The sequence below is a fragment of the Peromyscus maniculatus genome, chromosome 5 (assembly GCF_049852395.1).
Source record: "Peromyscus maniculatus bairdii isolate BWxNUB_F1_BW_parent chromosome 5, HU_Pman_BW_mat_3.1, whole genome shotgun sequence".
Taxonomy (NCBI): Eukaryota; Metazoa; Chordata; class Mammalia; order Rodentia; family Cricetidae; genus Peromyscus; species Peromyscus maniculatus.
The window spans coordinates 14032885-14057006 of NC_134856.1; the positions used below are offsets into that span (position 1 = coordinate 14032885).

The window sequence follows — 24122 nt, forward strand, 5'->3', positions numbered from 1 at the left end:
GGGTACTGGTGGGTTAGGACAACTGTAAGAAAAAGCAGTACTCTCCACCCTTGGGTGCCATGAAAATCATCTAGGGGCATTTTGCCAGGACCCAGCCTCTCCCCATGTCAGTGCAACCAGCACAGCACTTGGAGCTCCCCAGGGAGTCTAACAAGCAGCCCTGACTGAGAGCCACTGTGTACACCTGCTCTAGGTGCTGGTCCAGGTGCATCAGCAGATCAGTCACTGGAGCCGGGCGAGGGGCTTTTTAAAACCTCTCCTTCCGGGGCTGGAGAGATGGCTCAGTGGTTAAGAGCATTGGCTGCTCTTCCAGAGGACCTGAGTTCAATTCCTAGCACCCACATGGTGGCTCACAACCATCTGTAATAGGATCTGATGCCCTCTTCTGGCCTCAGGCATATATGCAGAGCACTCATAAATAAATTAAAAAAAAAAAAAAAAAAAAAAACCTCTCCTTCCTTCACACATCACCATAGTAAACCATGTGGATGATAGACATCCTTGTTCAACATGAAAAATCTTACGAGCCATGTATTAGAAGTGGTAATAAGCCTCTCTAATTTGCTGACCCTTACAGACACACTAGTTTTCACGGAGTAGAGGGACATAAGAACATTTTAAAGTAAGCACTCTCAGCTACCCCTAGTATCACTTTAACCCATCGCTGACGTTTTTAGTGTTTAGGTTTGTTCAATGTGGTGTATGTTAACAGAACTTGTTAGTAAAGAAAGGTTATCCACTAATGAAAACTGGCTTGACTTTGTTCGTTAACAGCATTACCTTGGCACTGAGTTCTGGAGACACACCATCTTCCTATATCTTCTTATTTCTCCCAAATAATTACCATTTTCAAAAAGCAAAACTTGTCAAAGCCCATATGAAGATGAGTTTGGGGAGAAGAGGGAGGGGTCCTAGGAATCGAACCCAGAGCCATGTACTGTGCACCAACACTGAGCAACATCCTTCGCATTTGATTTTATTGAAGCAGCATCTAATTAGGTAGCCCAGACTGGCTGAAGTTCACAGTCTTCCTCTCAGCCTCCCAAGTGATGGGATTAAAGCCTGAACCACCATTCCTCTCAAAAGAGGATATTAGTCCTGCTACACAGAAGCCTTGGGGCTGGTATAAAGTCAAGAGTCCTTCTTTGAATCTTCAGAATGGCTTTTCCCATGCCCAGCCTGAAGGAAGGCAGTAGAAGACTCCTCTAGTCATGTTGCATTCCTTACACAGCCTCGGCCACCCTCAGTAGTGAGTGTGATTGTTTGAATCACTCTTGTGTACTTAGCACCCCAGTTAAAACTAACTCTTCAGTGGTACAACCGTAGATCATCACCTTTTATTTCTGTTTTATTTCTACTGCTTTGTTACAAAGAACCAAGTCCCACCTATTAAGTCTCCTACAGGCAGACATTGTGGTATTTTGCACACTCAGTATATTAGTTTTCGTTCCTGTTGCTGTGATAAAATATCATGAGCAAAAGCACATTGGAGAGAACGGGGTTTATTTTGCTTACGTTACAGTTCATCATTAAGGGAGGCCAAGGCTCCAGGAGCTTGAAGCAAATCCCACAGAGGAGTGCTGCTTCCATGGCTTGTTTTGCTGCCTTCCATATACAGCCCAGACCCATCCATCTAGGGATAGCACTGTTCACAGTGAGCTGGGACCTCCTGTGTCAGCAATCAAGAAAATGGCCCACAGGCCAGACTGATATAGGCAATAAACCAGGTATGTCTAGGTTTGTGTCAACCTGACAAAAAACAGCACACACACACAAAAAAAATCATGATTCCATTATCGTATATGTAATATAAGTGAACAAGGGTTAGAATGATTTGACTAAGATAAGTAAATCTTAAAAACATAACATTGGATGACAAAATTAATTATGAAATGATTAATAGTGTATGCTGCCACCAATGGAAAACCTAAGAATAGAAAAGAATGCCATATGCTGGTTATGGACACAACAGACAGAAAATATGACTGTGTGCTTTGGGATGATATGCCAATGTCAGAACAGAGATCCTCTGGAAAGTAGGAAAGACAGGAGAATGTGGCATTTGGGGGATTTACCTTTATTAATATTACTGTTAATATTCATTTCTTCAGCAAAAGGATTGGCTTATACATAGCAAAGCATGGCATTTTTGTAAGACAGTGGGTACTTAAAAAGCCAAATTATTTTCTGTACTTTTCTCACATTGTCATGTTTTATAATTGAAAAATTAAATGTGAAGTCAGCAAGATGGCGTAGTGGGTAAAGGTGCCATTGCCAAGCCTGACTACCTGAGTTCAGTCCTCAGGACCCACAAGGTAGAAGAGAATGACTCCCTCAAATTGTCCTCTGGCCACAAACTCACTGTGGCATTTGAGTACTGTGGCGCGCGTGTGTAACACACACACACACACAATTGTAGTTTTAAAAATTAAATACATAGAAAATTGAATGCCATCTCATTACAGAAGTTGAGACTAAAATTAAACCCATCTATAACCTCCCCATTGTTAGATGCAGTCTGACTGGCTGAGACAAGGTGTAAAGCATCATCACGAGTCATTCTCACAGAACGCCGTGATACTGTGTGTGGGCTGTCAGGCTAGAGCACTTTTCTAAAGACAGTAAGTGACAGTGCCCATTTGGATATACAAGGTCCTAGGTTCAATCCCTAGCACTGGAGAAAACAGCCAGCCAACCCCACTGTGTCACTGGAGTGTCTAAACTCAGATGAAGAATTAGGCAGGATGCTGTGAGATCAAACATGGAAATTTTCAGCTTGCTAATAACAACCTCAATAGCAATATAGAGAACTGTGGCTGGATGTAAAGTAGCATCAGTCAGGGCAGTAGTGGAACGGAGCCAAAATCATTTTTCTCTGAGTAATACAAGCTGTCATCACGTTTCCAGATCATTCAGTCACATAATGTGTAGTGTCCATCTATACTGACACTAAAAATAAGTCGTATGCAGTTCTTATTTGAGTCACTTCTGTTACTTCTGCTCACCACGGTCACAATTTATAAATGTTCTTCTGACATGCTGATGTTGACATCCTCTAACTACGGGAGTTGATGGGGCAACTGGTGAGCACGACAGTGATGGAATGCATCAACTTACCTGTACCAAAGGTCCACACCAATAAAGAGGAAACAGCAGCAAAAGCTCGAGCCTGTACCATCTGGCTACTGCATCTTGTGGATGCTAATGATGTGCAGGGCTGTCACATGTCCTTTACTTTTGTTATACTAAACAGACCTTAGAAGGCTTCTACTAAAAGGGACTGCCCCCTTTGTGTGCATACGAGAGAGAGAGAGAGAGAGAGAGAGAGAGAGAGAGAGAGAGAGAGAGAGAGAGAGAGAGAGAGAGGAGAGAGAGAGAGTGTGTGTGTGTGTGTGTAGGTGTGTATGTTTGAGACAGAATCTCACTTATGTGCCCAGGCTAGCCTCAGACTCATGTTGATCCTCCTGCCTTAGCTCCTAAGTGCTGAGACCATTCCCAGCCTCATCCACTGTCTTCTCAATCATTACATTATTACTCCTAATTCTCTTGGTTAAAATGTCTTTATTGTGACAAATTTCAAACATATAGAAGAGTTAAAGTAATACTTTAATCTGCCACCCAGATTCAGTGTATTAATCTTTCAGATAGTCTTCCCCAATTAAAATCTAGAATAAGAATAATAAGCATTTTTTGCAGTAGTTAAAAAAATCACCCGTTTCCCAAAATGTATCACACATAAACATTTTTCAAATGAGAAAGTCCTAGAAATAGCAGCTTCAATAGTTCTGACAATATAAAAGATATTCTGGCTATAGAGCAGATATTCATTCTCCTGTTTCCCACTAAATGTTTATTGTGGGCCTACTGTGTGCAGGTATTGGTAAGGATGTTAAACCACAGACAGGTAAGCTTGTGTCTCCCTACCTGGGCTCACAGTCTATAGAGAAGCAGCTAGGTGAAGACTCCATGCAGCTCCATACAGCGGGTCCAAGAAACAGTGAGAGCTGTGGGAGAAAGCAGCCAGCAGCCACACATAGGTGAGCACAAAGTGTGTGGTCACAGTGACTGGATTTTGTCCTCTGAAAAAGATGATTTCAGACAGAATAAACTACAGAGGCAAAAACAACAATATACCCAGCACACTGTGACTTGAGGGGATGGCTAGAGTATAGGACAGTAGAAAGGTTTTCAAGCAAAGTAAAAGGTGATATGGTTGGGACTAAAGGCAAGAGATAAGAGAGGTCAGGCTGCCTCATGTCTTACATGTGTCTTTCGTGATCATGAGAGTAATCTACCTCCTGGGTGTGCACAATAGTGGTCCCCGCTGTCCGCTGAACTTTCTTACAGTCCATTTCCTGTTGCCAGCAAATTATCTGTTATATCAGTCCTGTCCAGTTTCTCCCTCACTCTGTCAAGTTTCTACTTTTTAATAACTAAAATTCCATTGTATTAAAAGGATCTAAAAACATTTCTCAAATACTAAATGAGGAAAGGAGCCAGTGGCTGCACACTGTGAAAATCAGATGCTTTCGACAGTTCAGCCAGGCACTGCAGTAGGAAGGGACATGAACAGAAATGCTCATCTATACGGTGTAGTTGAGGGGAGAGATGCAACAGCAAGAAGACTCAGACCTTCCAGCTGTAGACAACAGCTGTCAAAAGACGATGCTGTTGGCTGAGGGAGAAACGCCAGAGCACAGATGGAACAGGGGAGGAGAGAGAAAATGCAGTCACGTGGCTGCCGGCCTCTTCATCTCCAGATCTTCCTACATGAACCAGTTAAACTGTTGACTTGAACGTAGTAGATTCAATCAAGTGTTTGAATAAATTGCCTAGTACCATTACTGACAATTATAATGCTTGAAAATGTCTTCTTCAGGCTTGCTTTCTGAGCATAGATGATTTGCCATTCACCCTTTTAGAGCTCTAACAACATCAAATGAACAAAGTCACCATGGCTTGCACTCATAGGACTGAGCAGAAAATTAGATATTGGATGGGAGAAGCTGCCAAAATAAGCAAAACAGGAGCAGAACGGAAAAATAGACAAATAGGTTTAAATGCCTTTTTTTTTTTTTTGATAATTCAGTGTATTTTCCTTTTGTTGTTACCTTTGGAGAATTCCTCACAGTCCTGACAACCCAAATTAGCTCTTAAAATCATGCAAGTTTCTGCTTGGGAATCATATAGTTAATATAGCATTGATAAAATATAAAATAATGTCTTAAATATATTAGGGTCTTGTGCTATTTTAAAATTCATTGGTGTCATCATGCATCATAAAGAGTTTTGAATTCTTGTCTCCACAAGCTGGAATGAGTGTATGCTTCTTCTTTACAGCTATTTCCTCACCTGCTTTTGTGCAGAAGCATAAACATTTTCTAAGGGTCTACTGCTACGTAATTCTCAGCCGCCTCTATTCCCGTTCCCGTTTGCACTCATGCCTGCATTATAAAATATATGTGTGCACTTCTTGCAACCACAGTACATTTTAAGGAAAAAGCAGTGTCGTTTAAGATATTTTTTTTACCATGTAGTCTTCGCCAGGCAGAGGGCTTTTCGGAGCTGAGGCTAGACAAAAGCACCAACTTCATTCTTTATGCACGTGAACAGAGAGGGCTTGAGGTTATTAGTTGAAACCGAGTAACCTTTCCAGGCTTTCATCTCTTTCTTTTCAAATTTGAATATGAAAAGCATATTCAAGTCAAAGACCATCACTTTAATGACATTTGGCAGTCATTTGATTTATTAGGTTTTAGAAAAAATTTTCCTTTAAATATTTCATCATACTATGCTAATCCTAGTAATATTGCCAGCTGCAGCCTTGTACCTGTATTAGTGGAGACAGAATGGTGTGGAATTTTCTCTGTCATCCTAGTAAAATTTCCATGAATCTACTGAATAATAAAATAACCTTATTGAAATATTCAGATTTCAGTTTTTAGTTAAAGTGTCTTAGAATGCATAATAAAAGAAAATGTCTTTTGAAAGAAGGGGGTAAAATTACTTCATCAAATATTGAGGGGTTTGACAGCAATGGAATGGTGCTTTGTGGAGGCATACTTTCAAGAGGATATTGAAATTTCCTTTAATTTGCTTAATTACATCCTGTAAAATGTCCACATCGTCACTATGGTGGGTTTACATGCTGGTATACACTTAACAGTGAATTTTTACAACCTGGTCACAAAACAAATGTTATTTTCATGTTTTTCTAATTATTACTTTAAATTTATATGATTGACAGTATTGTGGCTTTGATAATAAAGAAAAAATTTTAAATAACAAATTTTAAATTGTGAGAAACAAATTCAACTGAGGAAATATTGTAGTGTGATCAAATATTGAAGTCATAGTTGTCAATTGAAGTCATTCCTTAAAGAACATTTCCAAATCTCATGTTAATGTCTGTGGAGTCTAGGAGAATATCAAACAAATGTCATTTTAATTCTTCATTCAATAAATGTGAAATGGAAAATAAATTGCAAGAAATAATATGTAAACTTAGATATAAGATTTTGTTTCTTTTGTTTGAAAATGTGTTACTGAATGAAATAAATTATGGCAGAAATGTGAAAATGAGCTGTAGCTTCTGCCCCTGTTGCTATAGATTGATATAGCTATATATATTAGCATAATAGTGCGATAGTGTTCAACAGGCTTTGATCACTACATAATTGAGTGTTCCCAGGTACTGCAGATGAAATAAAGCAGTGATAAACATGTACTTCATTACCTAGTTTGAAACAAGGCCAACTGATACTTGTCATTCTGAAAGCCATCGGAGATGAAGACCTCATAATCTTCACTCCTCATAGACTACCAGTGGGGTATTTATAGCCTCAAATGTAAATCAGGAGACGATTGCCATGACACTGTTAACTTCAAACCCTGGGGCATTAGAATCTCATTCTCTCTGTGTGTCATGAATAATCTATCATGTGGAATGTACAGTAGTGTACACTGCATTCCAGAAAAGAAACCCATTGGCTGCAACGTTTTATTTTAAACTAATAGTGGAATAGAATAAAGGATTTTTTTTATTTGATTATTTTGCTTTTGTTGTTTTTGGTTTTACTCTTTAAACAGCCATCAGAGGAAATTCGGATTGAGATAATAGCTCTGAGCCTTAATGATTCTCGAATAACCAGGGATGACACTATTCAACGACTGTTCATTGAGTGTCGGTTCTACAGCCTTCCCGCTGAAGAGACACCAGTGTCACTTCCAAAACCCAAGCCTGGGCAGTGGGTCTACTATAACTATACCAATGGTATGTATGATTTATTTGTAATATAGACTTTTATGTGGGTTTTTCTTTCGTAGAGTAAGCTAAGGTAATATGCATAGAGTTTAATTTTCTGATGTGCACATGTAGAGAAGTCTTGTCAGACTAGATTAATAAAAGCCAACACTGTAGCATAACAATTCAGAAAAGTACTTTGAAGCCATTGTAAAACTATGAGAAAACACAGACAATTAGAAAGTGGTATCTGGCTGTACCTACTATATTATGGTATCTACAAGAAATGCCACCCACCTAAGTCTACCATTGAATTTTAATTTAAAAACCTGACATTTTAACAGGGGGTGGGGGGTGATGTGCTAGGCTTTTTCTTGGCTACAGCATTCAGATTGTATAGTGCCCTGATTGTGGGCTGCCTTTTTGGTCAGTGCCTTCCCATCAATGTTTCTGCACTGCCTAATACAGTGATGCATAATCTCTTAACCATTGCAGCAGGCAGGTTTCCCTTCTAGGGCTTGCTCTACCTACCAGTTAACATATAAGTCTTTTGGACCAACACAGACCCAATAAGCACCTTGAGAATGCTCAGATCAATCATTTCTTAGGAGTTTTTCATATTACATGATCAACAATGTAGAATCGGAGGAAAAACAAAGGTCAGATCAAGCTACCTTCATCAAGAGTCAAAACAACTTAGAACGTTCTCTGGAGTCTGTGAAAGCATGAAGATGGGACTGCCTAGCTTTTATTGAAGCAGGCCATCTCATTCAGGTTGGACACTGTCTTAGTTACTTCTCCGTTGCTGTGAAGAGACACCATGATGAAGGCAACTTATAGAAGAAAGAGTTTGTTAGGGGCTTATAGCTTCAGAGGGCAGTCCATGACCATCAGAGTAGGGACAGTGGCGGCACATGGGCATGGCGAAGAGATACATACTGAGACAGCAAACATGAGGCAGACAAGGAGCCAGCTGGACTGCCATGGGCCTTTGAAACCTCAGGCTCCCTCCCAATGGCACACTCCCTCCAACAAGGCCATACTCCTAGTCCTTCCCAAACAGTTCCACCAACTGTGGGCCAAGCATTGAAACCTGAGCATGTGAGGGCCATTCTCATCAAACCACCACAAGAACCATGATGACAATGATGATGATGATGATGATGATGGTGATGGTGATGGTGATGATGATGATGATGTTTTGAGGTAGTCTCTCTCTGTATAGGCCTAGCTGTCCTGGAGCTGGCTATATAGGCCAGACTGACTGGCCTTGAACTCTCATAGATCCACCTGCCTCTGCTTCACAAGTGCTGGGATTAAAAGCGTGACCCACCAAACCAACTACTAAGATTTTTTTTTTGCCAGTCTTAGAAACTACATTGTAAGAAACACATATAGTCTTGCTGTTGTGGCAGCAGATTTACAGATGTTCATGCCTACTCAAAACACTGACCTTTTTAGAAATATGTTCATAGTTTGAGGCAGTAATCTTGAGGACCCAGAGATCTGCTCTAATCTTATCTATATGTGCAATTCTCACTAAGTGTGAACTTGGTCCAGATACGTTGATCCCTGGTTCCTTCATTTCTTATTTAAAGACAAAGTGATTTTTGAGATCCCTTCCAGCTCAAACTCCACAAGTGATGGCTTGAAAAATTGTCTGAGAAGTAAGTGGTGTGGTCAGGACTCTGGGTGCACTCTTTCACTCATTTGCTGTCAAAGAAGCATTCCCAAAAGTATTTTCTCAAGTTTCCTCAGGATATTCAATTGCACAGTACCAGAAAAATAAACCATATCAAAATAGTAGTAGTAGTAAAAAGAGATGTTCAGTTAATTTTAACGAGGATACCCCAAGGAAAGAGATAGACTTTGACTTTTATTGTTCTATAAAGGTCACCAGCACAGTGTTCAGCTAGACTGGCAACAGATTCTTCTTGAGAAGTTGCCTGTACACTGAGAAATGTGGCCAGGTAGCAGAGCAGATGTTTCCATTTGCCTAGAAAGCATACCCAATCCTTCTTCAGATCAAACCTATGATACATGCTGATGCCTCCTAGGTTTTGTGCACATGAGTTGTAGAGGTCTGGTTGGGATCTTGCTGCCAGGTCACTTTATTTCTCCCCTTTATTGCAAGGCCTCTACTATCTGATTGGTGATTTAGAGTTGCTTATGTTTCTAAGGAATTAGCCATTTGATTGGGGGAGGGGCTCTCTTTTAGAATAAAAATGAATTCAGTAGCAATATTTATTATACTTAAGTTTCTGTTCTTGTCTATTGAGTTTTTACTAATTGACTGTTTGTGAGCATCTTTGTGAATAGGGAAAGAAATACACTCAGCTTTTAAAACTGATGTTGTTTCATATGAAAAACTGCAGTCCCGGGTCATCAGAAAATTTGAGAAATAGTAACCTTGTTAGCATCTTTTTTTTTTCATTTAGGTAGGAGAATAGGAATATTCATTCTTTAATCATTATACCTGTATCACTGTTGCAGAGACTTCCTTGAATCATTGGTTAATAAATATTGTAATGTAACTAATTATTGTACTATTTACTATTCACTTGTTACTTAGAGAAAGTTGATATAATACAGCCTTACATCTTCCAAATTTCATTGAAAGATAATGAAAATCATTTTATTTCCAAATCAGCTTTTGAAATCCAATGGAAGATTTAGGGCACAATTAAGACATACTCTCTTGTGTGAACACTCTACCTACAGAGAGGTTCACTGAACCCAGCTCTGATTTGACTCTTCTTTATGATCTGAATCACACAAAAGGAACTTGAATGCCAAGGCCTAAATTAGGTACATAAGATGACTGGAATAAACTAGCAATCCCCAGGATTATTCATAATCAAATTCAGTCTTTATGAAGAGGTGTTAATGTCAGCTCCATGTGCATACAAGAATATTTTCTTAGGGCTACTATTACTGAAAAAACTGAAGTTCAATTCACTTGATAGACGTTAGTAGCAAGAATAAAACATTTGCATTTTATTGGGCTTGGAAATATACTCTGAGAATGCTGAGTAAAGAAAATAGTTTTTTGGGGGGAAAGATTAATGGTAGGCCTGAAGAAGGTTGTCTGGGCTGAATAAAGCTTTCTGGGGAATTGACAGTAGAAAGAAGAAAGATTAATGAAATCGGCTGAGGTTTTTATGAGACTTGTGCAGATCTGGACCCCTAGTCTCTGAGGATTGAGCAGTCTATCTTTTGGAACAATTAAAGTTTAATTCAGAAAATGAAAAGGATGTAGAACATCAGATTTTGTTACTAATAGGAAGAGAAATTTGGCAAAGATAAAGATTACAGGGGTGATAATAGTTTAATATAAAAGTTATCAAAGGTTCAAGGTTAACAGCCTCCTCCAGTCAAACACTCTCCATCTCTCTTGCATTTGATATTGATGGAGAATGTGCAGATTTCTTCAGTCTACCAGACCGAGGGATTTTTACTGTATTTAATCAACACAATAATTATAAATGTTGGAGTGCAGATATAGTCAGTGCTAAGGTACTTGTCTAACAAGCACTCCGGCCCTGAGTTCAAACCCTGAACCCTAGTAAAAATAAAGCTATACTTCTCACCACATGATGTTTCCTTACATATACACAGCACTCCGTGTTCATCTCAGACTAAGCCTGTCTGCTTTTGCTAATATTTAGTCCTTTGTGATAAAAATATTCATAATCCTTTGCGCTTTGAAATAGTCATTCTGTACAGTGTACACCAGAACTTCCTTCTCCTATCTAATATGACCTGGGACACACTGATCAACCTTTCCTTCCCTCCCATCTTTTCCCCAAGCTTCTGGAATCCATTATTCTGTTCTTAACCTCTCTGTGATCAACTTCTCTAGATACCACAGCTTATTGGACTGGACATAATGCTCTCTAATGTCCCCCAATCCCATTTGTGTTGTCACAACTAACAGAATTTTATCCTTTATGTTACTGAAAGTTATTAAATTGGGTGGCAATTGGAGATTATCTTGAGTTTGGACTATCATATTTTTTTGCACTTGTTTTTTGGGGTGGGTCAGGATTTCTTTTGGTTTTTGTTTGTTTTGTTTTTTTATTAAGGAATTTTTTATTCATTTTATATACCAATCACAGATCGCCCTCTCCTCCCTACACCCACCCCTCCCGCCTCCCTCTCCCAACCCACACCCCATTCCTTCCTCCAACAAGGCAAGGTCTCCCATGGGGAGTCTACAGAGCCTGGTACATTCAGGAGAGGCAAGTCCAAGCCCCTCCCCTTGCATCAAGGCTGTATGAGGTGTCCCACCATAGGTAGTGGGCTCCAGAAAGCCAGCTCATGCACCAGGGATGGATCCTGATCCTACTGACTGGGGGCCCCTTAAGCAGATCAAGCTACACAACTGTCTCACTTATGCAGAGGACCTAGTCCAGTCCCATAGAGACTCCACAGCTGTTGGTCTAAAGTTCATGAGTTCCCACTAGTTTGGTTTAGTTGTCTCTGTAGGTTTCCCCATCATGATCTTGATGCCCCTTGCTCATAGAATCCCTTTTTTCTCTCTTTGACTGGACTCCTGGAGCTCGGTCTGATGCTTGTTTATGGGTCTCCGCATCTGCTTCCATCAGTTACTGGATGAGGCTCTATGATGACAGTTAGGGTACTCACTGATCTGATTACTAGGGTAAGCCAGTTCAGGCACCCTTTCCACTACTGCTGGTAGTCTAAGCTGGGGCCATCCTTGTGGATTCTTGGGAACCTCCCCAGCACCTGGCCTCTCCCCATCCCCATGACTTCTCTCTCCATCATGAACTATCATATTTTTTAAGTATGTGCTTTTGTGAAGTTTATATCAAAACTTAGCAAGTGCTAGACAAATGTGACTTCTCATAGAAATGTGAGTTAAACACTATAACTGTTTGAGAGAGTCAATTACTTTTAGTATCTACCATAATTATATTTTAAAGAGCGTATTTAAAATTTAAATTTATTTTTTAAATGTCCACCTATTATTTCAGAATCCCACATGAATCTTGGTGTTCACAGCATCATAGGCCCATGTGCCATAATCATAGGTGGCCAAAGTATCCTTCTTTCCCACAGCATTCAACACAGAGTATTTAGTACTTCTTGATCCCATTTAAAAATTGGATGAAGGAATGTTGGTCTGAGATGGTTCTTGGTGTATGGTACCCTGACCAGCATCGATAGCAGCAAAAAGAAAGATGTTCGAATGGCAAATTCTTGGGCTATGCCGCAGATGCCGTGAATCAGAAATGAAACTCTGAGGTTCAGCACAGTAATCCACATTTTACCAAGCCATCCAAGTTGCTGGAACGTGTGTTAAATACCGAGAACCACTAAGCTAACTCAGAAGCCCAATCTAGGCTATGTTTGTACAAATAGGCACAATTCCAAGTTGGTATTCTTTTGTAAAACTAAATTTATTGGTTAGGAACTATAATTTTATTTTCAAAAATGAATTTTTAAGAGTCAACCAAAATATTTAAGTCAACTTGATGGATCTAATCCGTATTCCTTTATGGAACAATGAGAAGGCAGGTGGGTGGCCCAGCTCAGCTACAGACCTCTCCGCATTCCAGCCTTGGACCAACAACATGCCCAGTTGAAATGCCAGGAGAAGCTTAGCTGCATGGGTGTGACAGAGCCACAGACACTAGAGAGCTCTCGCTGCGCTCCAGCAAGGCTCTGGCCTTCTCCGGTCTGCTTCGCCATCTGTAAAACACAGATCAGCCTTGCTCTGAACCGGTTGAGTGTGGTACCTAGTGCAAAAAACATCACTCAGTAAATGCACAATGGGGTGGTGCAGAAACATAGTTAGGGAGTTGTTTTATTTTTGAAGGTTAAACATGGAACCACCGTGTGTCTCGGCAGTTCTACCTCTGTGTAAATAGCAGAAAGAATCAAAATCAAGACACAAGAACATAATGAACCATGTGTTCACTGCTCCTGACAGCTAGAGGGAGAAACAACCCACAAGTCTATCACAGGATAATTGGGAAAACAAAATGTCTTGTATGCATAGAGTAGAATATAATTCAGCATTACATATGATACATGCTGCAGCAGAGATGAGCCTTGGAAACATTACTGCTAAGAGAATAAGCCAGAGATAAAAGACATATATGTGATTCCACTTAGAGGAGGTAGATCGAGACAGAAAGGGAATGAAAAGTCACTGATTAGTAGGTAGATTTTCAGCTGGAGATGAGGGAAGGATTCTAGAAAGGAAAAGTAGTGACAGTGTTTGCCGTGTCTGCATTCAATGTCAATGAACGTATGCTATAAAGTGGTTAAAATGCTACATTTTAAGTTATATGTATGTTACCACAAAAATTGAAATTCATCAAAACTAATCTAAATTTAATTGAAAGACCTTTTTATTTGAATTTGAATGATGGAGTTGGAAATTCAGAGGCTTTAATATAAAGAAAATATTTTTATATATGTATCAAAGACTTTAGAAGTTGTTTGAAAAAAAAATTGTTATTGGTAAGTGTAGCTGGAGTTATCTCCAGTCCCGCCTGGGCCCACAGCCAAATAAACACACAGACGCTTATATTATTTAAACTGTTTGGCCTAATGGCTCAGGCTTCTTGCTATCTAGTTCTTATATCTTAAATTAACCCATTCTATAAATCTATACCTTGCCACATGGCTCGTGGCTTACTGGTATCGTACATCATGCTTCTCATGGTAGCAGCTGGCAACATCTCCTGACTAACCTTCCAGTTCCCAGAATTCTCCTCTCCCTTTGTCCTGCCTATACTTCCTGCCTGGCTACTGGCCAATCAGCATTTTATTTATCAATCAATCAGAGCACCACATTCACAGCATACAGAAAGACATCCCCAGCAGATAAGGGTAACAGAGTTCATGTCATGATACATGTCAGTCTGAAAAGCCATAGGGATTTGTCGCTGTTTCTGCCTTAGGTTTTTTTTTTTGTTGTTTGTTTGTTTTTTTAACTTACTAAGTATGAGTGAAAAAGAGAGTGTGGGCATACATGTGCACACCCTACCTCAATTTTTCTTGTAAATTACTTTCATTATTCTGGCCCTAAAATGTTATAAACCAATATAACTTACAAGCTTTGAAGTAGAAGAATACACGATAAGCCAGATATTGAATTAGAAAAAAAAAATCCTGGTAAGTTTGATATACTGACAGCTTCTAAAACTAAGGTACTGACCCACCGTACTAGTAAAATTTATCTACTAAGATGACTTTCTGCAGTGGTTAGAAAACACTCAGAATCATTTGTGTTGGTCTCTGCAAATTTCAGTAGCTATAATGAACTCCACGCGGTAGGGCCCACTGTAAGGACAGAGGCCTTAGTTCTCCAGAGCTGGGTGACTTGCCTACTGTTCCTCCATTGATTTCTACTTCTCCTAAGCCACGACGTTACCTCTTTACAGGCAGCTGTCTCCCACTCCATGTGCCTAACTCCCACAGGGCACCTTTGAATTTTGGTTAATATTGTTCAGGGAGTCGATAGCATGACCATTTGGCGCTGAACTGAAACTGTCCTTGGAAACATTGTTGGTGAAATGTGTGTGCCCACTGGAACCTGAGGGAGCACGAGCTCCAGAGTCATCCCAGCACTGTCCCTGGGTGCACTTGCAGTCATACGAGAGCCCTAAGCCCAGACTGGCATGTAGAAGAGGAAAGTCTTCTGCTAAAAAAGCAGGGCGCCAGGTGCGCACTGTGTGTACTGCCATCCTCCAGGTGGTCCTGTGTGTACAGCCTGTCCACACTGCCATCCTCCAGGTGGTCCTGTGTGTACAGCCTGTCCACACTGCCATCCTCCAGGTGCGCACTGTGTGTACAGCCATCCTCCAGGTGGTCCTGTGTGTACAGCTCGTCTGCACTGCCATCCTCCAGGTGCGCACTGTGTGTACAGCCCGTCCACACTGCCATCCTCCAGGTGGTCCTGTGTGTACAGCCTGTCCACACTGCCATCCTCCAGGTGGTCCTGTGTGTACAGCCTGTCCACACTGCCATCCTCCAGGTGGTCCTGTGTGTACAGCCTGTCCACACTGCCACCCTCCAGGTGGTCCTGTGTGTACAGCCTGTCCACACTGCCATCCTCCAGGTGGCACTTTGGACAGTTATTTCATCTGTTTCAGCCACATTCCTGAATGCCAAGACCAAAACAGTCTTCAGACGCCAAAAGCCCCTCTCCTTGCTCCACCATGCATAGCCATGTCAGCCTTGAATTTCTTCACCTGCACACTAGATGCTTCTTTTATTGCATGTGGTGGCAGGAGAGGAGGCTAAATTACTGGGCTGTCAGGAAGGATAAGCATGCTGCCATACAGGATCATTATCACTTGCTTCTCAGGGGAAAGAAAACACTGTTAATCCCTCAAATACAAAGCCGCAAAGACCCCAGTTTTTCTGTCAGGTCTGCCAGAGCCATTAGCAGGCAGTGATGGTGATGAGGCTCTCCGATGTTGTGTGTATCCTTTCTAACAGTGTGCACATCAACCTGCCAGGAGCATGACACTAGATCACATTCAGATTGGATTCTCATTTCTCAGACACACAGCAAGGTGGCATGGCGTGTGTCTTTAAAAACAGTGTTTATGGGGTACAGGGTGATGCCAATGGAGTGGGTCTGAGTGACTTCCTTGTATGGACCTGTTCTTTCTTTTGCTATAGTGATCTACCTGGATAGAGAAAACAACGCAGCGGAGAGAGACATGTTAAAAGCCATACTGCAAAGGCAAGAACTGCCTCACAGAAGGTACTTACAGCAAGTTCACAGAAAGCAAATCTGTGTCCTTTCTTTCTGGAATGTTGCAATTCCTCCTTGCAGTTGTGTTATCAACAAAGAAGTTTGGAAATGAAGACGTGTATGTGGGCGGGGGGGGGGGGGGGGGAGGGGGGGGCATAGCTCAGTGGTCGAGTGCTTGCTTAGCATGAGTGAGGTACTAAGTTTGGTTCCAGGCACCACAGAAAATGAGAAAAGGCCACAGTAACCACAGTAACTCCTACACCCCAACATTGTTCCTTCAAAAATGGCTAACGGTCCCTCACAGACACAGTGTTCCTGTCATTTTCTCGGGAGAGCCGAGTGTGGACCACAGAAGGAAATGCTTACCTAGTGAGTGCTGGGTACTACTCACCTCCCCGTGCTGAAGAAAGGGATGGCCTGCCCCTTCCCACGGGGACACTAAGGATGCTCTCTCCTGTTGTTAATATTCGAGGCGGTTCTCTAGTGTGAGAAATTTCTTTCTCTGGTGAAAGCCCTGATCAGTACTGGTGCTAACTTACCAGCCTCGGCAGGGGGTCACCATTCTTCCTTGGCATGGCAAACGTAGTAGACAACCATAGTGACTGCTCATAGTGCCTTTGCATGCTGTCCCATCTGCATTTGGAAGTGCACAATTGTTTGAAACAGTGATACATGAAATAAAACTTGAAAAATCATTAACTCGGTGGTGAAGAGCACTGGCTGTTCTTCCAGAGGGTTTGGATTCGGTTACCTGCACCACCATGTGGTTCATAACCATCTACTCCAGTCCCAGGGGATCTGACACCCTCTTCTGGCCTCCATGGTACTGTATGCACATGGAGCACAGACAGACAGACAGACAGACATTCAGGCAAACACTTGTATACATAAAATGAAAATAAATAAAATACCAAAAAAATTTTTTTCCATTATTAATTTTAGGTAGAGTTTTGATTCAAGTTCCCTTTTGGTTTCTTTTTCTTGACCAAAAGTTCTACTGAGAAAATCCACCAATGAGGAAGATAAACTGTGGTGACAAGTAAATGAATAAATTAATTACATGCTGTGATGATTAGTAATAAAAATTGAATACAGGGTATGGTGGCACTCACTTTTAATCCCAGCACTTGGCAGGCAGAAGCAGGTGGATCTCTGTTCAAGGCCAGTCCAGTCTACATAACAAGTTACAGGCTAGCCAGAGCTACATAGTGAGGACCCTTAAAAAAATAAAGAGGAAAGAAGAAGACTGAACAAGTTAAATGCTAAAAGAGAAGATAAAAATGAAAGCCAATCTGAGAAGGTGACATTTAGCCTGATTTATGAAGTTTGAAGGGATTCAGTCGAGATACAAGAGCCTGGGACATGTGGTTCCAGGCTGAGGGAATGCCGGGCAGGAAGGATAATGCAGAGGCATTCTGGGATAGATGGGAGGGCTAGTGACGCTGGCCCAGAATTAGAGTTGCAGGAAGACACAGCTGGAGAGCACTTGATGTTTGCACCCCCAGATGTGCGTCTGGGCCCTCAGGCAGGCCAGGAGCCCTTATGAGGCATGCACCCAGGCCCCATTTCTTCTGAGTGGCCAAAAGTAGGTCAGGCGGTATGCTTGGCTGCATGAATTTGTGGAGACATGTTAGGTTTAAATTCATCTAGTGAGCTTTCTTCCCTTTTCAGTTTAACTTTCTAGTTCTTTCATTGGTTTTGTTTATTTGTTTTTTAATGCTGAGAATGGAAGCCAAGTTCTTGCCAAGGTCCATGTGAGGCAAGAGTTTTAACGCTGATCTGCTCCCTAGATCTGTGAATTTTATTTGACCTCTCATTTAGTCTCTCTGGAATTTAAAGCCAGGAATATTGCATTTCCACATCCCTAGTCCTTTTTATAGAACTTAGAAGGTTTTTTAATTTTGTCTCAGAATTCATGTACACTCAGTGGAGGTAATAGCCCTCCTTTATAAGATGTTGCAGGTCTGAGCTCAGAATCTGAGATTGAAATGCACTGGGTGTCAAGTACCTAAAGTAGCCCGTTACTCTACCCCCGAGAGCCATTCTTTTCTGTGTCCCATCCCGTAGGATGCTCTCTGCTAGCGCTCTTAGAATGGTGTGTCATGTCACTCACCGTGCAACAGTGGCCTCTGTTTTCTTTTTTTTTTTTCATTTCTCCTTTTCACACTATATTCATTCTAGGACAGCTTGGTGGTTGCTATTCATGTGTGTTTGGCGTGCATGTCTATATATGCACCATGTGTATGCTGTGACTGCAGAGGCCAAAAGAGGGCATTGGGTCCCCTGGAACTGAAGTTATAGATATTTGTGAGCAGCCATGTGGGTGCTGGGACTGAAACCCAAGTCCTCTATAAGAGCAGCCAGTGCACCACCTTGGGCTCTATTAACAGTCATTTTGTTTAATTGAGTAGGTAACTTGACAATCTGTTGAAATAGCCTTCCTTCACTTACTCAGCCCGCTGTGTTCTAGGCTCTGGTTACTTGTATTGTCCCATCTGATCCTCACAGGAGCTCTCCCTGTTCATAGCTCTAATTGTCCTCATTGCACAGAGAAGAAAACTGAAATCAGGGAGACTTGCCTGATTTCTCCAGCATCACACAGCTATCTATGTATGGCAGTAGAATGTAAACTAAGGATGAATATCCTAACCACCCATCTGAATCCCCATATCCTGTACATCATGTAAAATACTTAGACCACTTGACAGTCTGGATCCATGTTCTGTGATTTCTGTGTAAACGGGTGTTAACTTTCATTTTGACTTAAGAGATTTCTATTTTCTAATCTCTTCCAATTCTTTTCCTAGCCAAAAACAGGGCTTGTAAAGGAATGAAATGCTGAATGTTGTCTTCAGCAAGTTGGTTAGAGACATTGTCGTGTTTACCTATCAGCATTTGGAAAGGATTTCATTTGTGTTTTTCAAGGTCTGATTTCTCAGGGGCTTCGATTTTTCTGTTTCTTGTTTTGTTTCTGATTTGGGATAGATATGTTTCACAGAATTTAAAATGGTAAGGTTTATAAGCATCCATGGTTTAAGCTATGCTGCCAAGACATATCAAAAGAGTACTTAACTGTAAATTCCTGTCATTTGGTCAATCCAAGTGTGTTTGGCCTCAGCACAAGCCACTAATTCAAATCAGTTCCATCAGAGCCCTACAATTATGTGTCTAAAAGTAAAGTAGAACTTGGATGCTGTGGTTGTATGTTAAAAGGTTGCTAAAGCAATACGAATATCTGATACAGCCGTTGGGCAGAGCTTAGCCTTTCTCTGTGGGCATTCAGACCACTCCCCAGGCGGTGCAGCCTCTGCATTTTGTAGGACGACACAGACAGTTGGTAGATTGCTTGCTACCAACCCCAGAGTTGTACAACGGGGGATGGGGAGGAGAAGCATTTGTTTCTATCAAAAATGCTGACTGTGTAACCTACCATGGCCTTTATGAGCTTCATCCTTTTAGTCTTAAAAGTAGAGGTATCAAAATATCAGATTTGGTGTAATGACATGAACATTGGGTCCTTCCCTTTGCTTGGTCATTTTCTTTGATTCTGGAGATAATTACCAGGCTTACAAAGGAGACTGGTGCTCATTGGAAAGCTGGGTGAGCTCTGAGCTTCTAATAGTTCAGTTAAGATATCTGCCTAGGCCGGGCGTGGTGGCGCACGCCTTTAATCCCAGCACTCGGGAGGCAGAGCCAGGCGGATCTTTGTGAGTTCGAGGCCAGCCTGGGCTACCAAGTGAGCTCCAGGAAAGGCGCAAAGCTACACAGAGAAACCCTGTCTCGAAAAAACCAAAAAAAAAAAAAAAAAAAAAAAGATATCTGCCTAAAGAATTCCCTTTCTACTGGTGTAATTGAAAACATCACCGTTTCACACATAGGGGTGTGTGTGTGTGTGTGTGTGTGTGTGTGTGTGTGTGTGTGTGTGTGTGTCCCCGTCCGTGACCTTCTCTGTCGTGTGCCTTCTTAGTGTGCGCTTCACCGTGGTCAGTGACCCTCCTGAGGACGAACAGGACCTAGAGTGTGAGGACATCGGCATTGCTCATGTTGACCTCATTGATGTGTTCCAGAAAGGGAGAGACATCACCCAACAGGACATTGATGGTATGAATGCAAGCATGGCTCTGTCTGCACAGCCACCAGCTGCCAAAGGGTCAGGCTCTGGATTCAGACTTCTTTCTGCTCCCTGGGAGGGTCTGTCACACCTCAGCAGAAGGCTGTGCAGCTCAAGCTAACAATGGCTGTAGCTGGGAGCCTGTCACTGCACCCTCCCCTCCCCTTCCCCAGCCTTCTATGGCCAATAGAAATGTGTAAATAATTGAGCTTCACAGGAATAACTAACACATTTCTTAGTGTTGGGGCTAAGACATATAGCCTTAATCTTGTTGTTCGAAACCATGCCAGCCTCTTCTCGAGGCTCCTCTAGTTCAGGGCTGTAGCCAAAGGGTGTGTCCCCTCTGCTAACTCTGGGATTCTAGCAGTTAGGGTGTTCCTCACAAAACTGTATCCTAGATTTTTACCTTGCTAGGTACCAGTCCCAGCTGTGCCTCGTTTCTCTTTTTCTTACATCACACAATTATACTTTATAAACCATAACCAAGGAAGGCCCTGGCCACTCACAATCAGTTGAGAAACTCATTGCTTCTGCTACGAGCTGGCTAAATTAACAGCCCTCTCTAGGATGATGTGCTGGGTTTGTTGATTTACCTGTTGAGGCCACAATCAAATCACTTTGTGAGCACTTCCTAAGGCCCAGGATGGCAGCAATGTGGGGCTACTTGCCCCAGCCACATGACAGGCCCTCAGAAGTCCAGATTGAGTCAAATGATTGCCCAAATTAAACCAAATAAATATGTGGGAGCATGTTTGGAAGCATCCATAAAGTAAGCACGTCTAGCTTGGTGGCAGCTAGTTACATTTTGTTTGACACGGAGCAAAAGATGAGAGAATTCAAATACTCATATAACCTTAGTAAATTCTCTGGGACCAAGAGTCTAACAGAAATCACCAAAGTCAATCTCTTACAGTCAGCTCTGCCTAGTGACCCACCTTCTCCTGTGAGACCACGGGGTCACACACTGCTGACACCCAGATGTTAGGTCCATGTTTCAGAAGCCAGTCCAATGACCAGGCACTGTTCCTAGTAGCATTTTAATACCTTGTTCTGTATCATATGCAAGTGAGTGGTCTCCAAGAAAGATGAAAGCTCAGGAGAATAAGCTGGGTAACAGTGGACCACTGCACATCCAGTGGACCCCTTCTCCACCTACATGCCTACCAAGTTTTCTCTGAAGGTTTCCTCACAACAGTTCTTGGAAGTAACACAGACATTACTAGGAGCAGTGGTTGTAGTTCATCTATTCAGGAGGCTGAGGCTGGAGAAACACTTGATCCATCCCATCATTCAAGTTCAAAGAAATAAGAAGAAACCTCAAAACCCATAAGCACTATCAAACATACAAACTCCAGCATTCTGGCCTTAGATCCCTGGGAAATGTCTCCCCCGCTGATAGGGTCCAGGGACTGACCTGGCATACACCAGGCTGTATTTAGAGAGGCCTCAGGACTTAAGTAGTTTGCCTCTGGGGCATCACTGATAGCTCTCCTAAGGAAATTCCACATTCACTCAAAAAGTGAACCTCAGACCCTCAGAGCCAATTCACAGATGTATTAAGGTTCGTGGGTCCAACAGTTTGCTTTTTCTACTGCTGATTGCATAATACCTTTGCAGTGGTTTGGAGGTCTGAAGTTGGTTATTCACACAGTGTGTTAGAAGAAATTTTGACCATGTGTGAATAGCTATAGCCTTTCACTTGGTAAGCTTCAAGATTACACGTAAAATGTGTGTCTTCACACATGTAGTACTCACACAACTGTGTTCATCTCAAAGCTGTGTGAACTAGCCTAGCATGTCTTTGACCTTGCTGCTGTCTTCTCCTCAGTTGTTGATGCCCGAGCAGACGGAGGGAGCATCGGCAAGCTGAAGGTGACCGTGAAGGCACTCCGTGCCCTACGCTCTGTCTACGAGCAATACAGAGAGGACTTGGAGGCTTGAAAGAAGGCAGCCTACTTCTGAGAACATGCCACATGAAAGCTCCAGGATGAGATTTTGAGTAATCACTCTGCTGTATGTAATCTATAATTCATGGGAGCTGAGGGGGAGTGCCTAGGCTTGAATGTTCAAGTTTTGTTTAGTTTTTTTGTTTGTTTGTTTGTTTTTCTGTCCCTTCTTCCCCATGACTGCCACCCCTTAGGACTTGAGTGCTCCTCAGTGGGCTACCTTCTCAATAATTTATATCAACATGATAGAATGAAATATCTATTTACATTTGCAACGCTTTCTTACAAAGAACTGGGAGTAGTTCCCATTTTTATTTTTCATAAGGAAAAGCTAAATCTTAGGAAACCGATGAAAAAGAAGTACTTTTTATGTTATTCCTAATCATCCCACTAAATGGAAAGCCACTGATTAGCCTCATTAAGACTTTTATACTGTGAAGATTTTATTAGAAGCAATATATGAAAATTACTTGGATTAATGTGTTAATCTTCTTCTTTAAAATGCTAATATCCACTTTATGCACATTAAAGCTCAGTATGCATTTTCTTTGATGCATGCAGTTTCTATCAATTAAATATAAAGAAGGACACTTGGCACCAACTTAGTAAATTACTCCCAGTTTTTGTTGTTTTTCATAAACATGGTTGTCATTCCAGGTTCTATGGTACCAGTGTGTTTGTGATGCTGAGATGGGACTCAAGACTGTATTCACTTAAACAGACAGACAGACAGACAGACAGATAGACAGAGAGAGAGAGAGAGATGGGACCCAAGACTGTACTCACTTAAAGATAGATAGATAGATAGATAGATAGATAGATAGATAGATAGATAGATAGATAGATAGATAGATAGATAGAGATAGACAGACAGGAAACTCATACTTTACAAACTAAAGTTATTACATAGAAAAAATTAAAGTATGACTCAAATTCTAAAATGTTTAGTTAGACATGAAAGGAGACCCTTTTTATCATTTTTTTAAACTTACATCAAGCTTATACAATGCTAGGATGTATCTGGATATGCAGACCCTCAAAAAGCAGCTCCAAAAGTTAATTTCTAGCTTTTACACAGTCTTGCTGAAGGGTTTAATTGATATTTTTAATGGAGCTGTGAATCAGTGCTGCAAAGGAATTGTCTCTGGGGGTCTGAGATATAATGCATTTCATTTTTTAATTTACTTTTTTATTTGTCGTTTTCTTCAAAGGATTTTTATAGGCTGTGGGTTTTCACTGTTTGCAAACAGACTATTCCTTCTTAAGCATATGTAAAGTATTCAGGGAGATAAGTAATTTATTAAAATCTACCTAATTTGCCGTGCTATATTAAATCTCTGCTTCAGTGATCACAGACCATTTCATTTAGAGAATTAGGCATTCCCTCTTTGTGTGATTAGAGCCCTGGAAAATGAGTTCTTTGCTCCTATTTGTGAACATTCAAAGCCTGCTAATGGCAGGAAGATGGGATAGATTATGAGACAATTCATTACAGTTCAACAGGGGAAAAAGCAGCTATAATGCAAAAATGCAAGTCTGAATATCAGTGTATAGTTGAACCATCTGCTCTCACGGCTTCAGTGATGGCTCCTCCTTGGGAGGCTTTGAAATGACATCCATACGATATTAATTTGTTGGCATACTTTGTAGGACCAGTAGAGTATGATCTGACCACAGAATTCTATAAATTCTGTCTGTACCATTGGGCATCTCTGTCCTCAGCCCTGCCATCTCTAAGAGGACTCTTGCTCTCGTCAAACTCTGCAAATCTTCATAATAACTCATTCCTCTGGAACCTTCTAGTGACCACAAACATCTGCAGACAAAACCTCTCCAATCCTAGTAAACAACCACATGTTTTTTGTCACTTTAGCTGGCTCTGAGCTCATCTTTTTGGCCTCCCTTCCTAGCTTTCTTTGGCTTTGTGCAGCTACAGTGTCATTAAGGCCCATAATATTCCCTGCAGTAATTTAAAACAGTCAGATTATACCCTGGGATTAGCTGAGTGGTTTTTGAGACATTTATTGTGGTATTCTCCCAGGAGGCATGCATTATTGTTTTAAAATGTTATAGCCCAAACTA

General features: G+C 41.4%; 1 protein-coding gene across 8 annotated transcripts in view; it reads left to right on the plus strand.

Annotated features, from left to right (window-relative positions):
* Rpgrip1l (RPGRIP1 like) overlaps nt 1-22592 on the plus strand; it is a 96330-nt gene extending 73738 nt beyond the window's left edge. For all 8 annotated transcript variants that reach the window (XM_006984040.4, XM_076571709.1, XM_042277316.2 and 5 more), the window contains 4 exons: nt 7090-7273; nt 15908-15992; nt 19951-20084; nt 21923-22592. In XM_006984040.4, the coding sequence (XP_006984102.2) occupies nt 7090-7273; nt 15908-15992; nt 19951-20084; nt 21923-22035 (516 nt within the window). In that variant the 3' untranslated portion in view covers nt 22036-22592. The remainder of the gene's footprint in view (nt 1-7089; nt 7274-15907; nt 15993-19950; nt 20085-21922) is intronic.
* The last annotated feature ends 1530 nt before the right edge of the window (nt 22593-24122 follow it).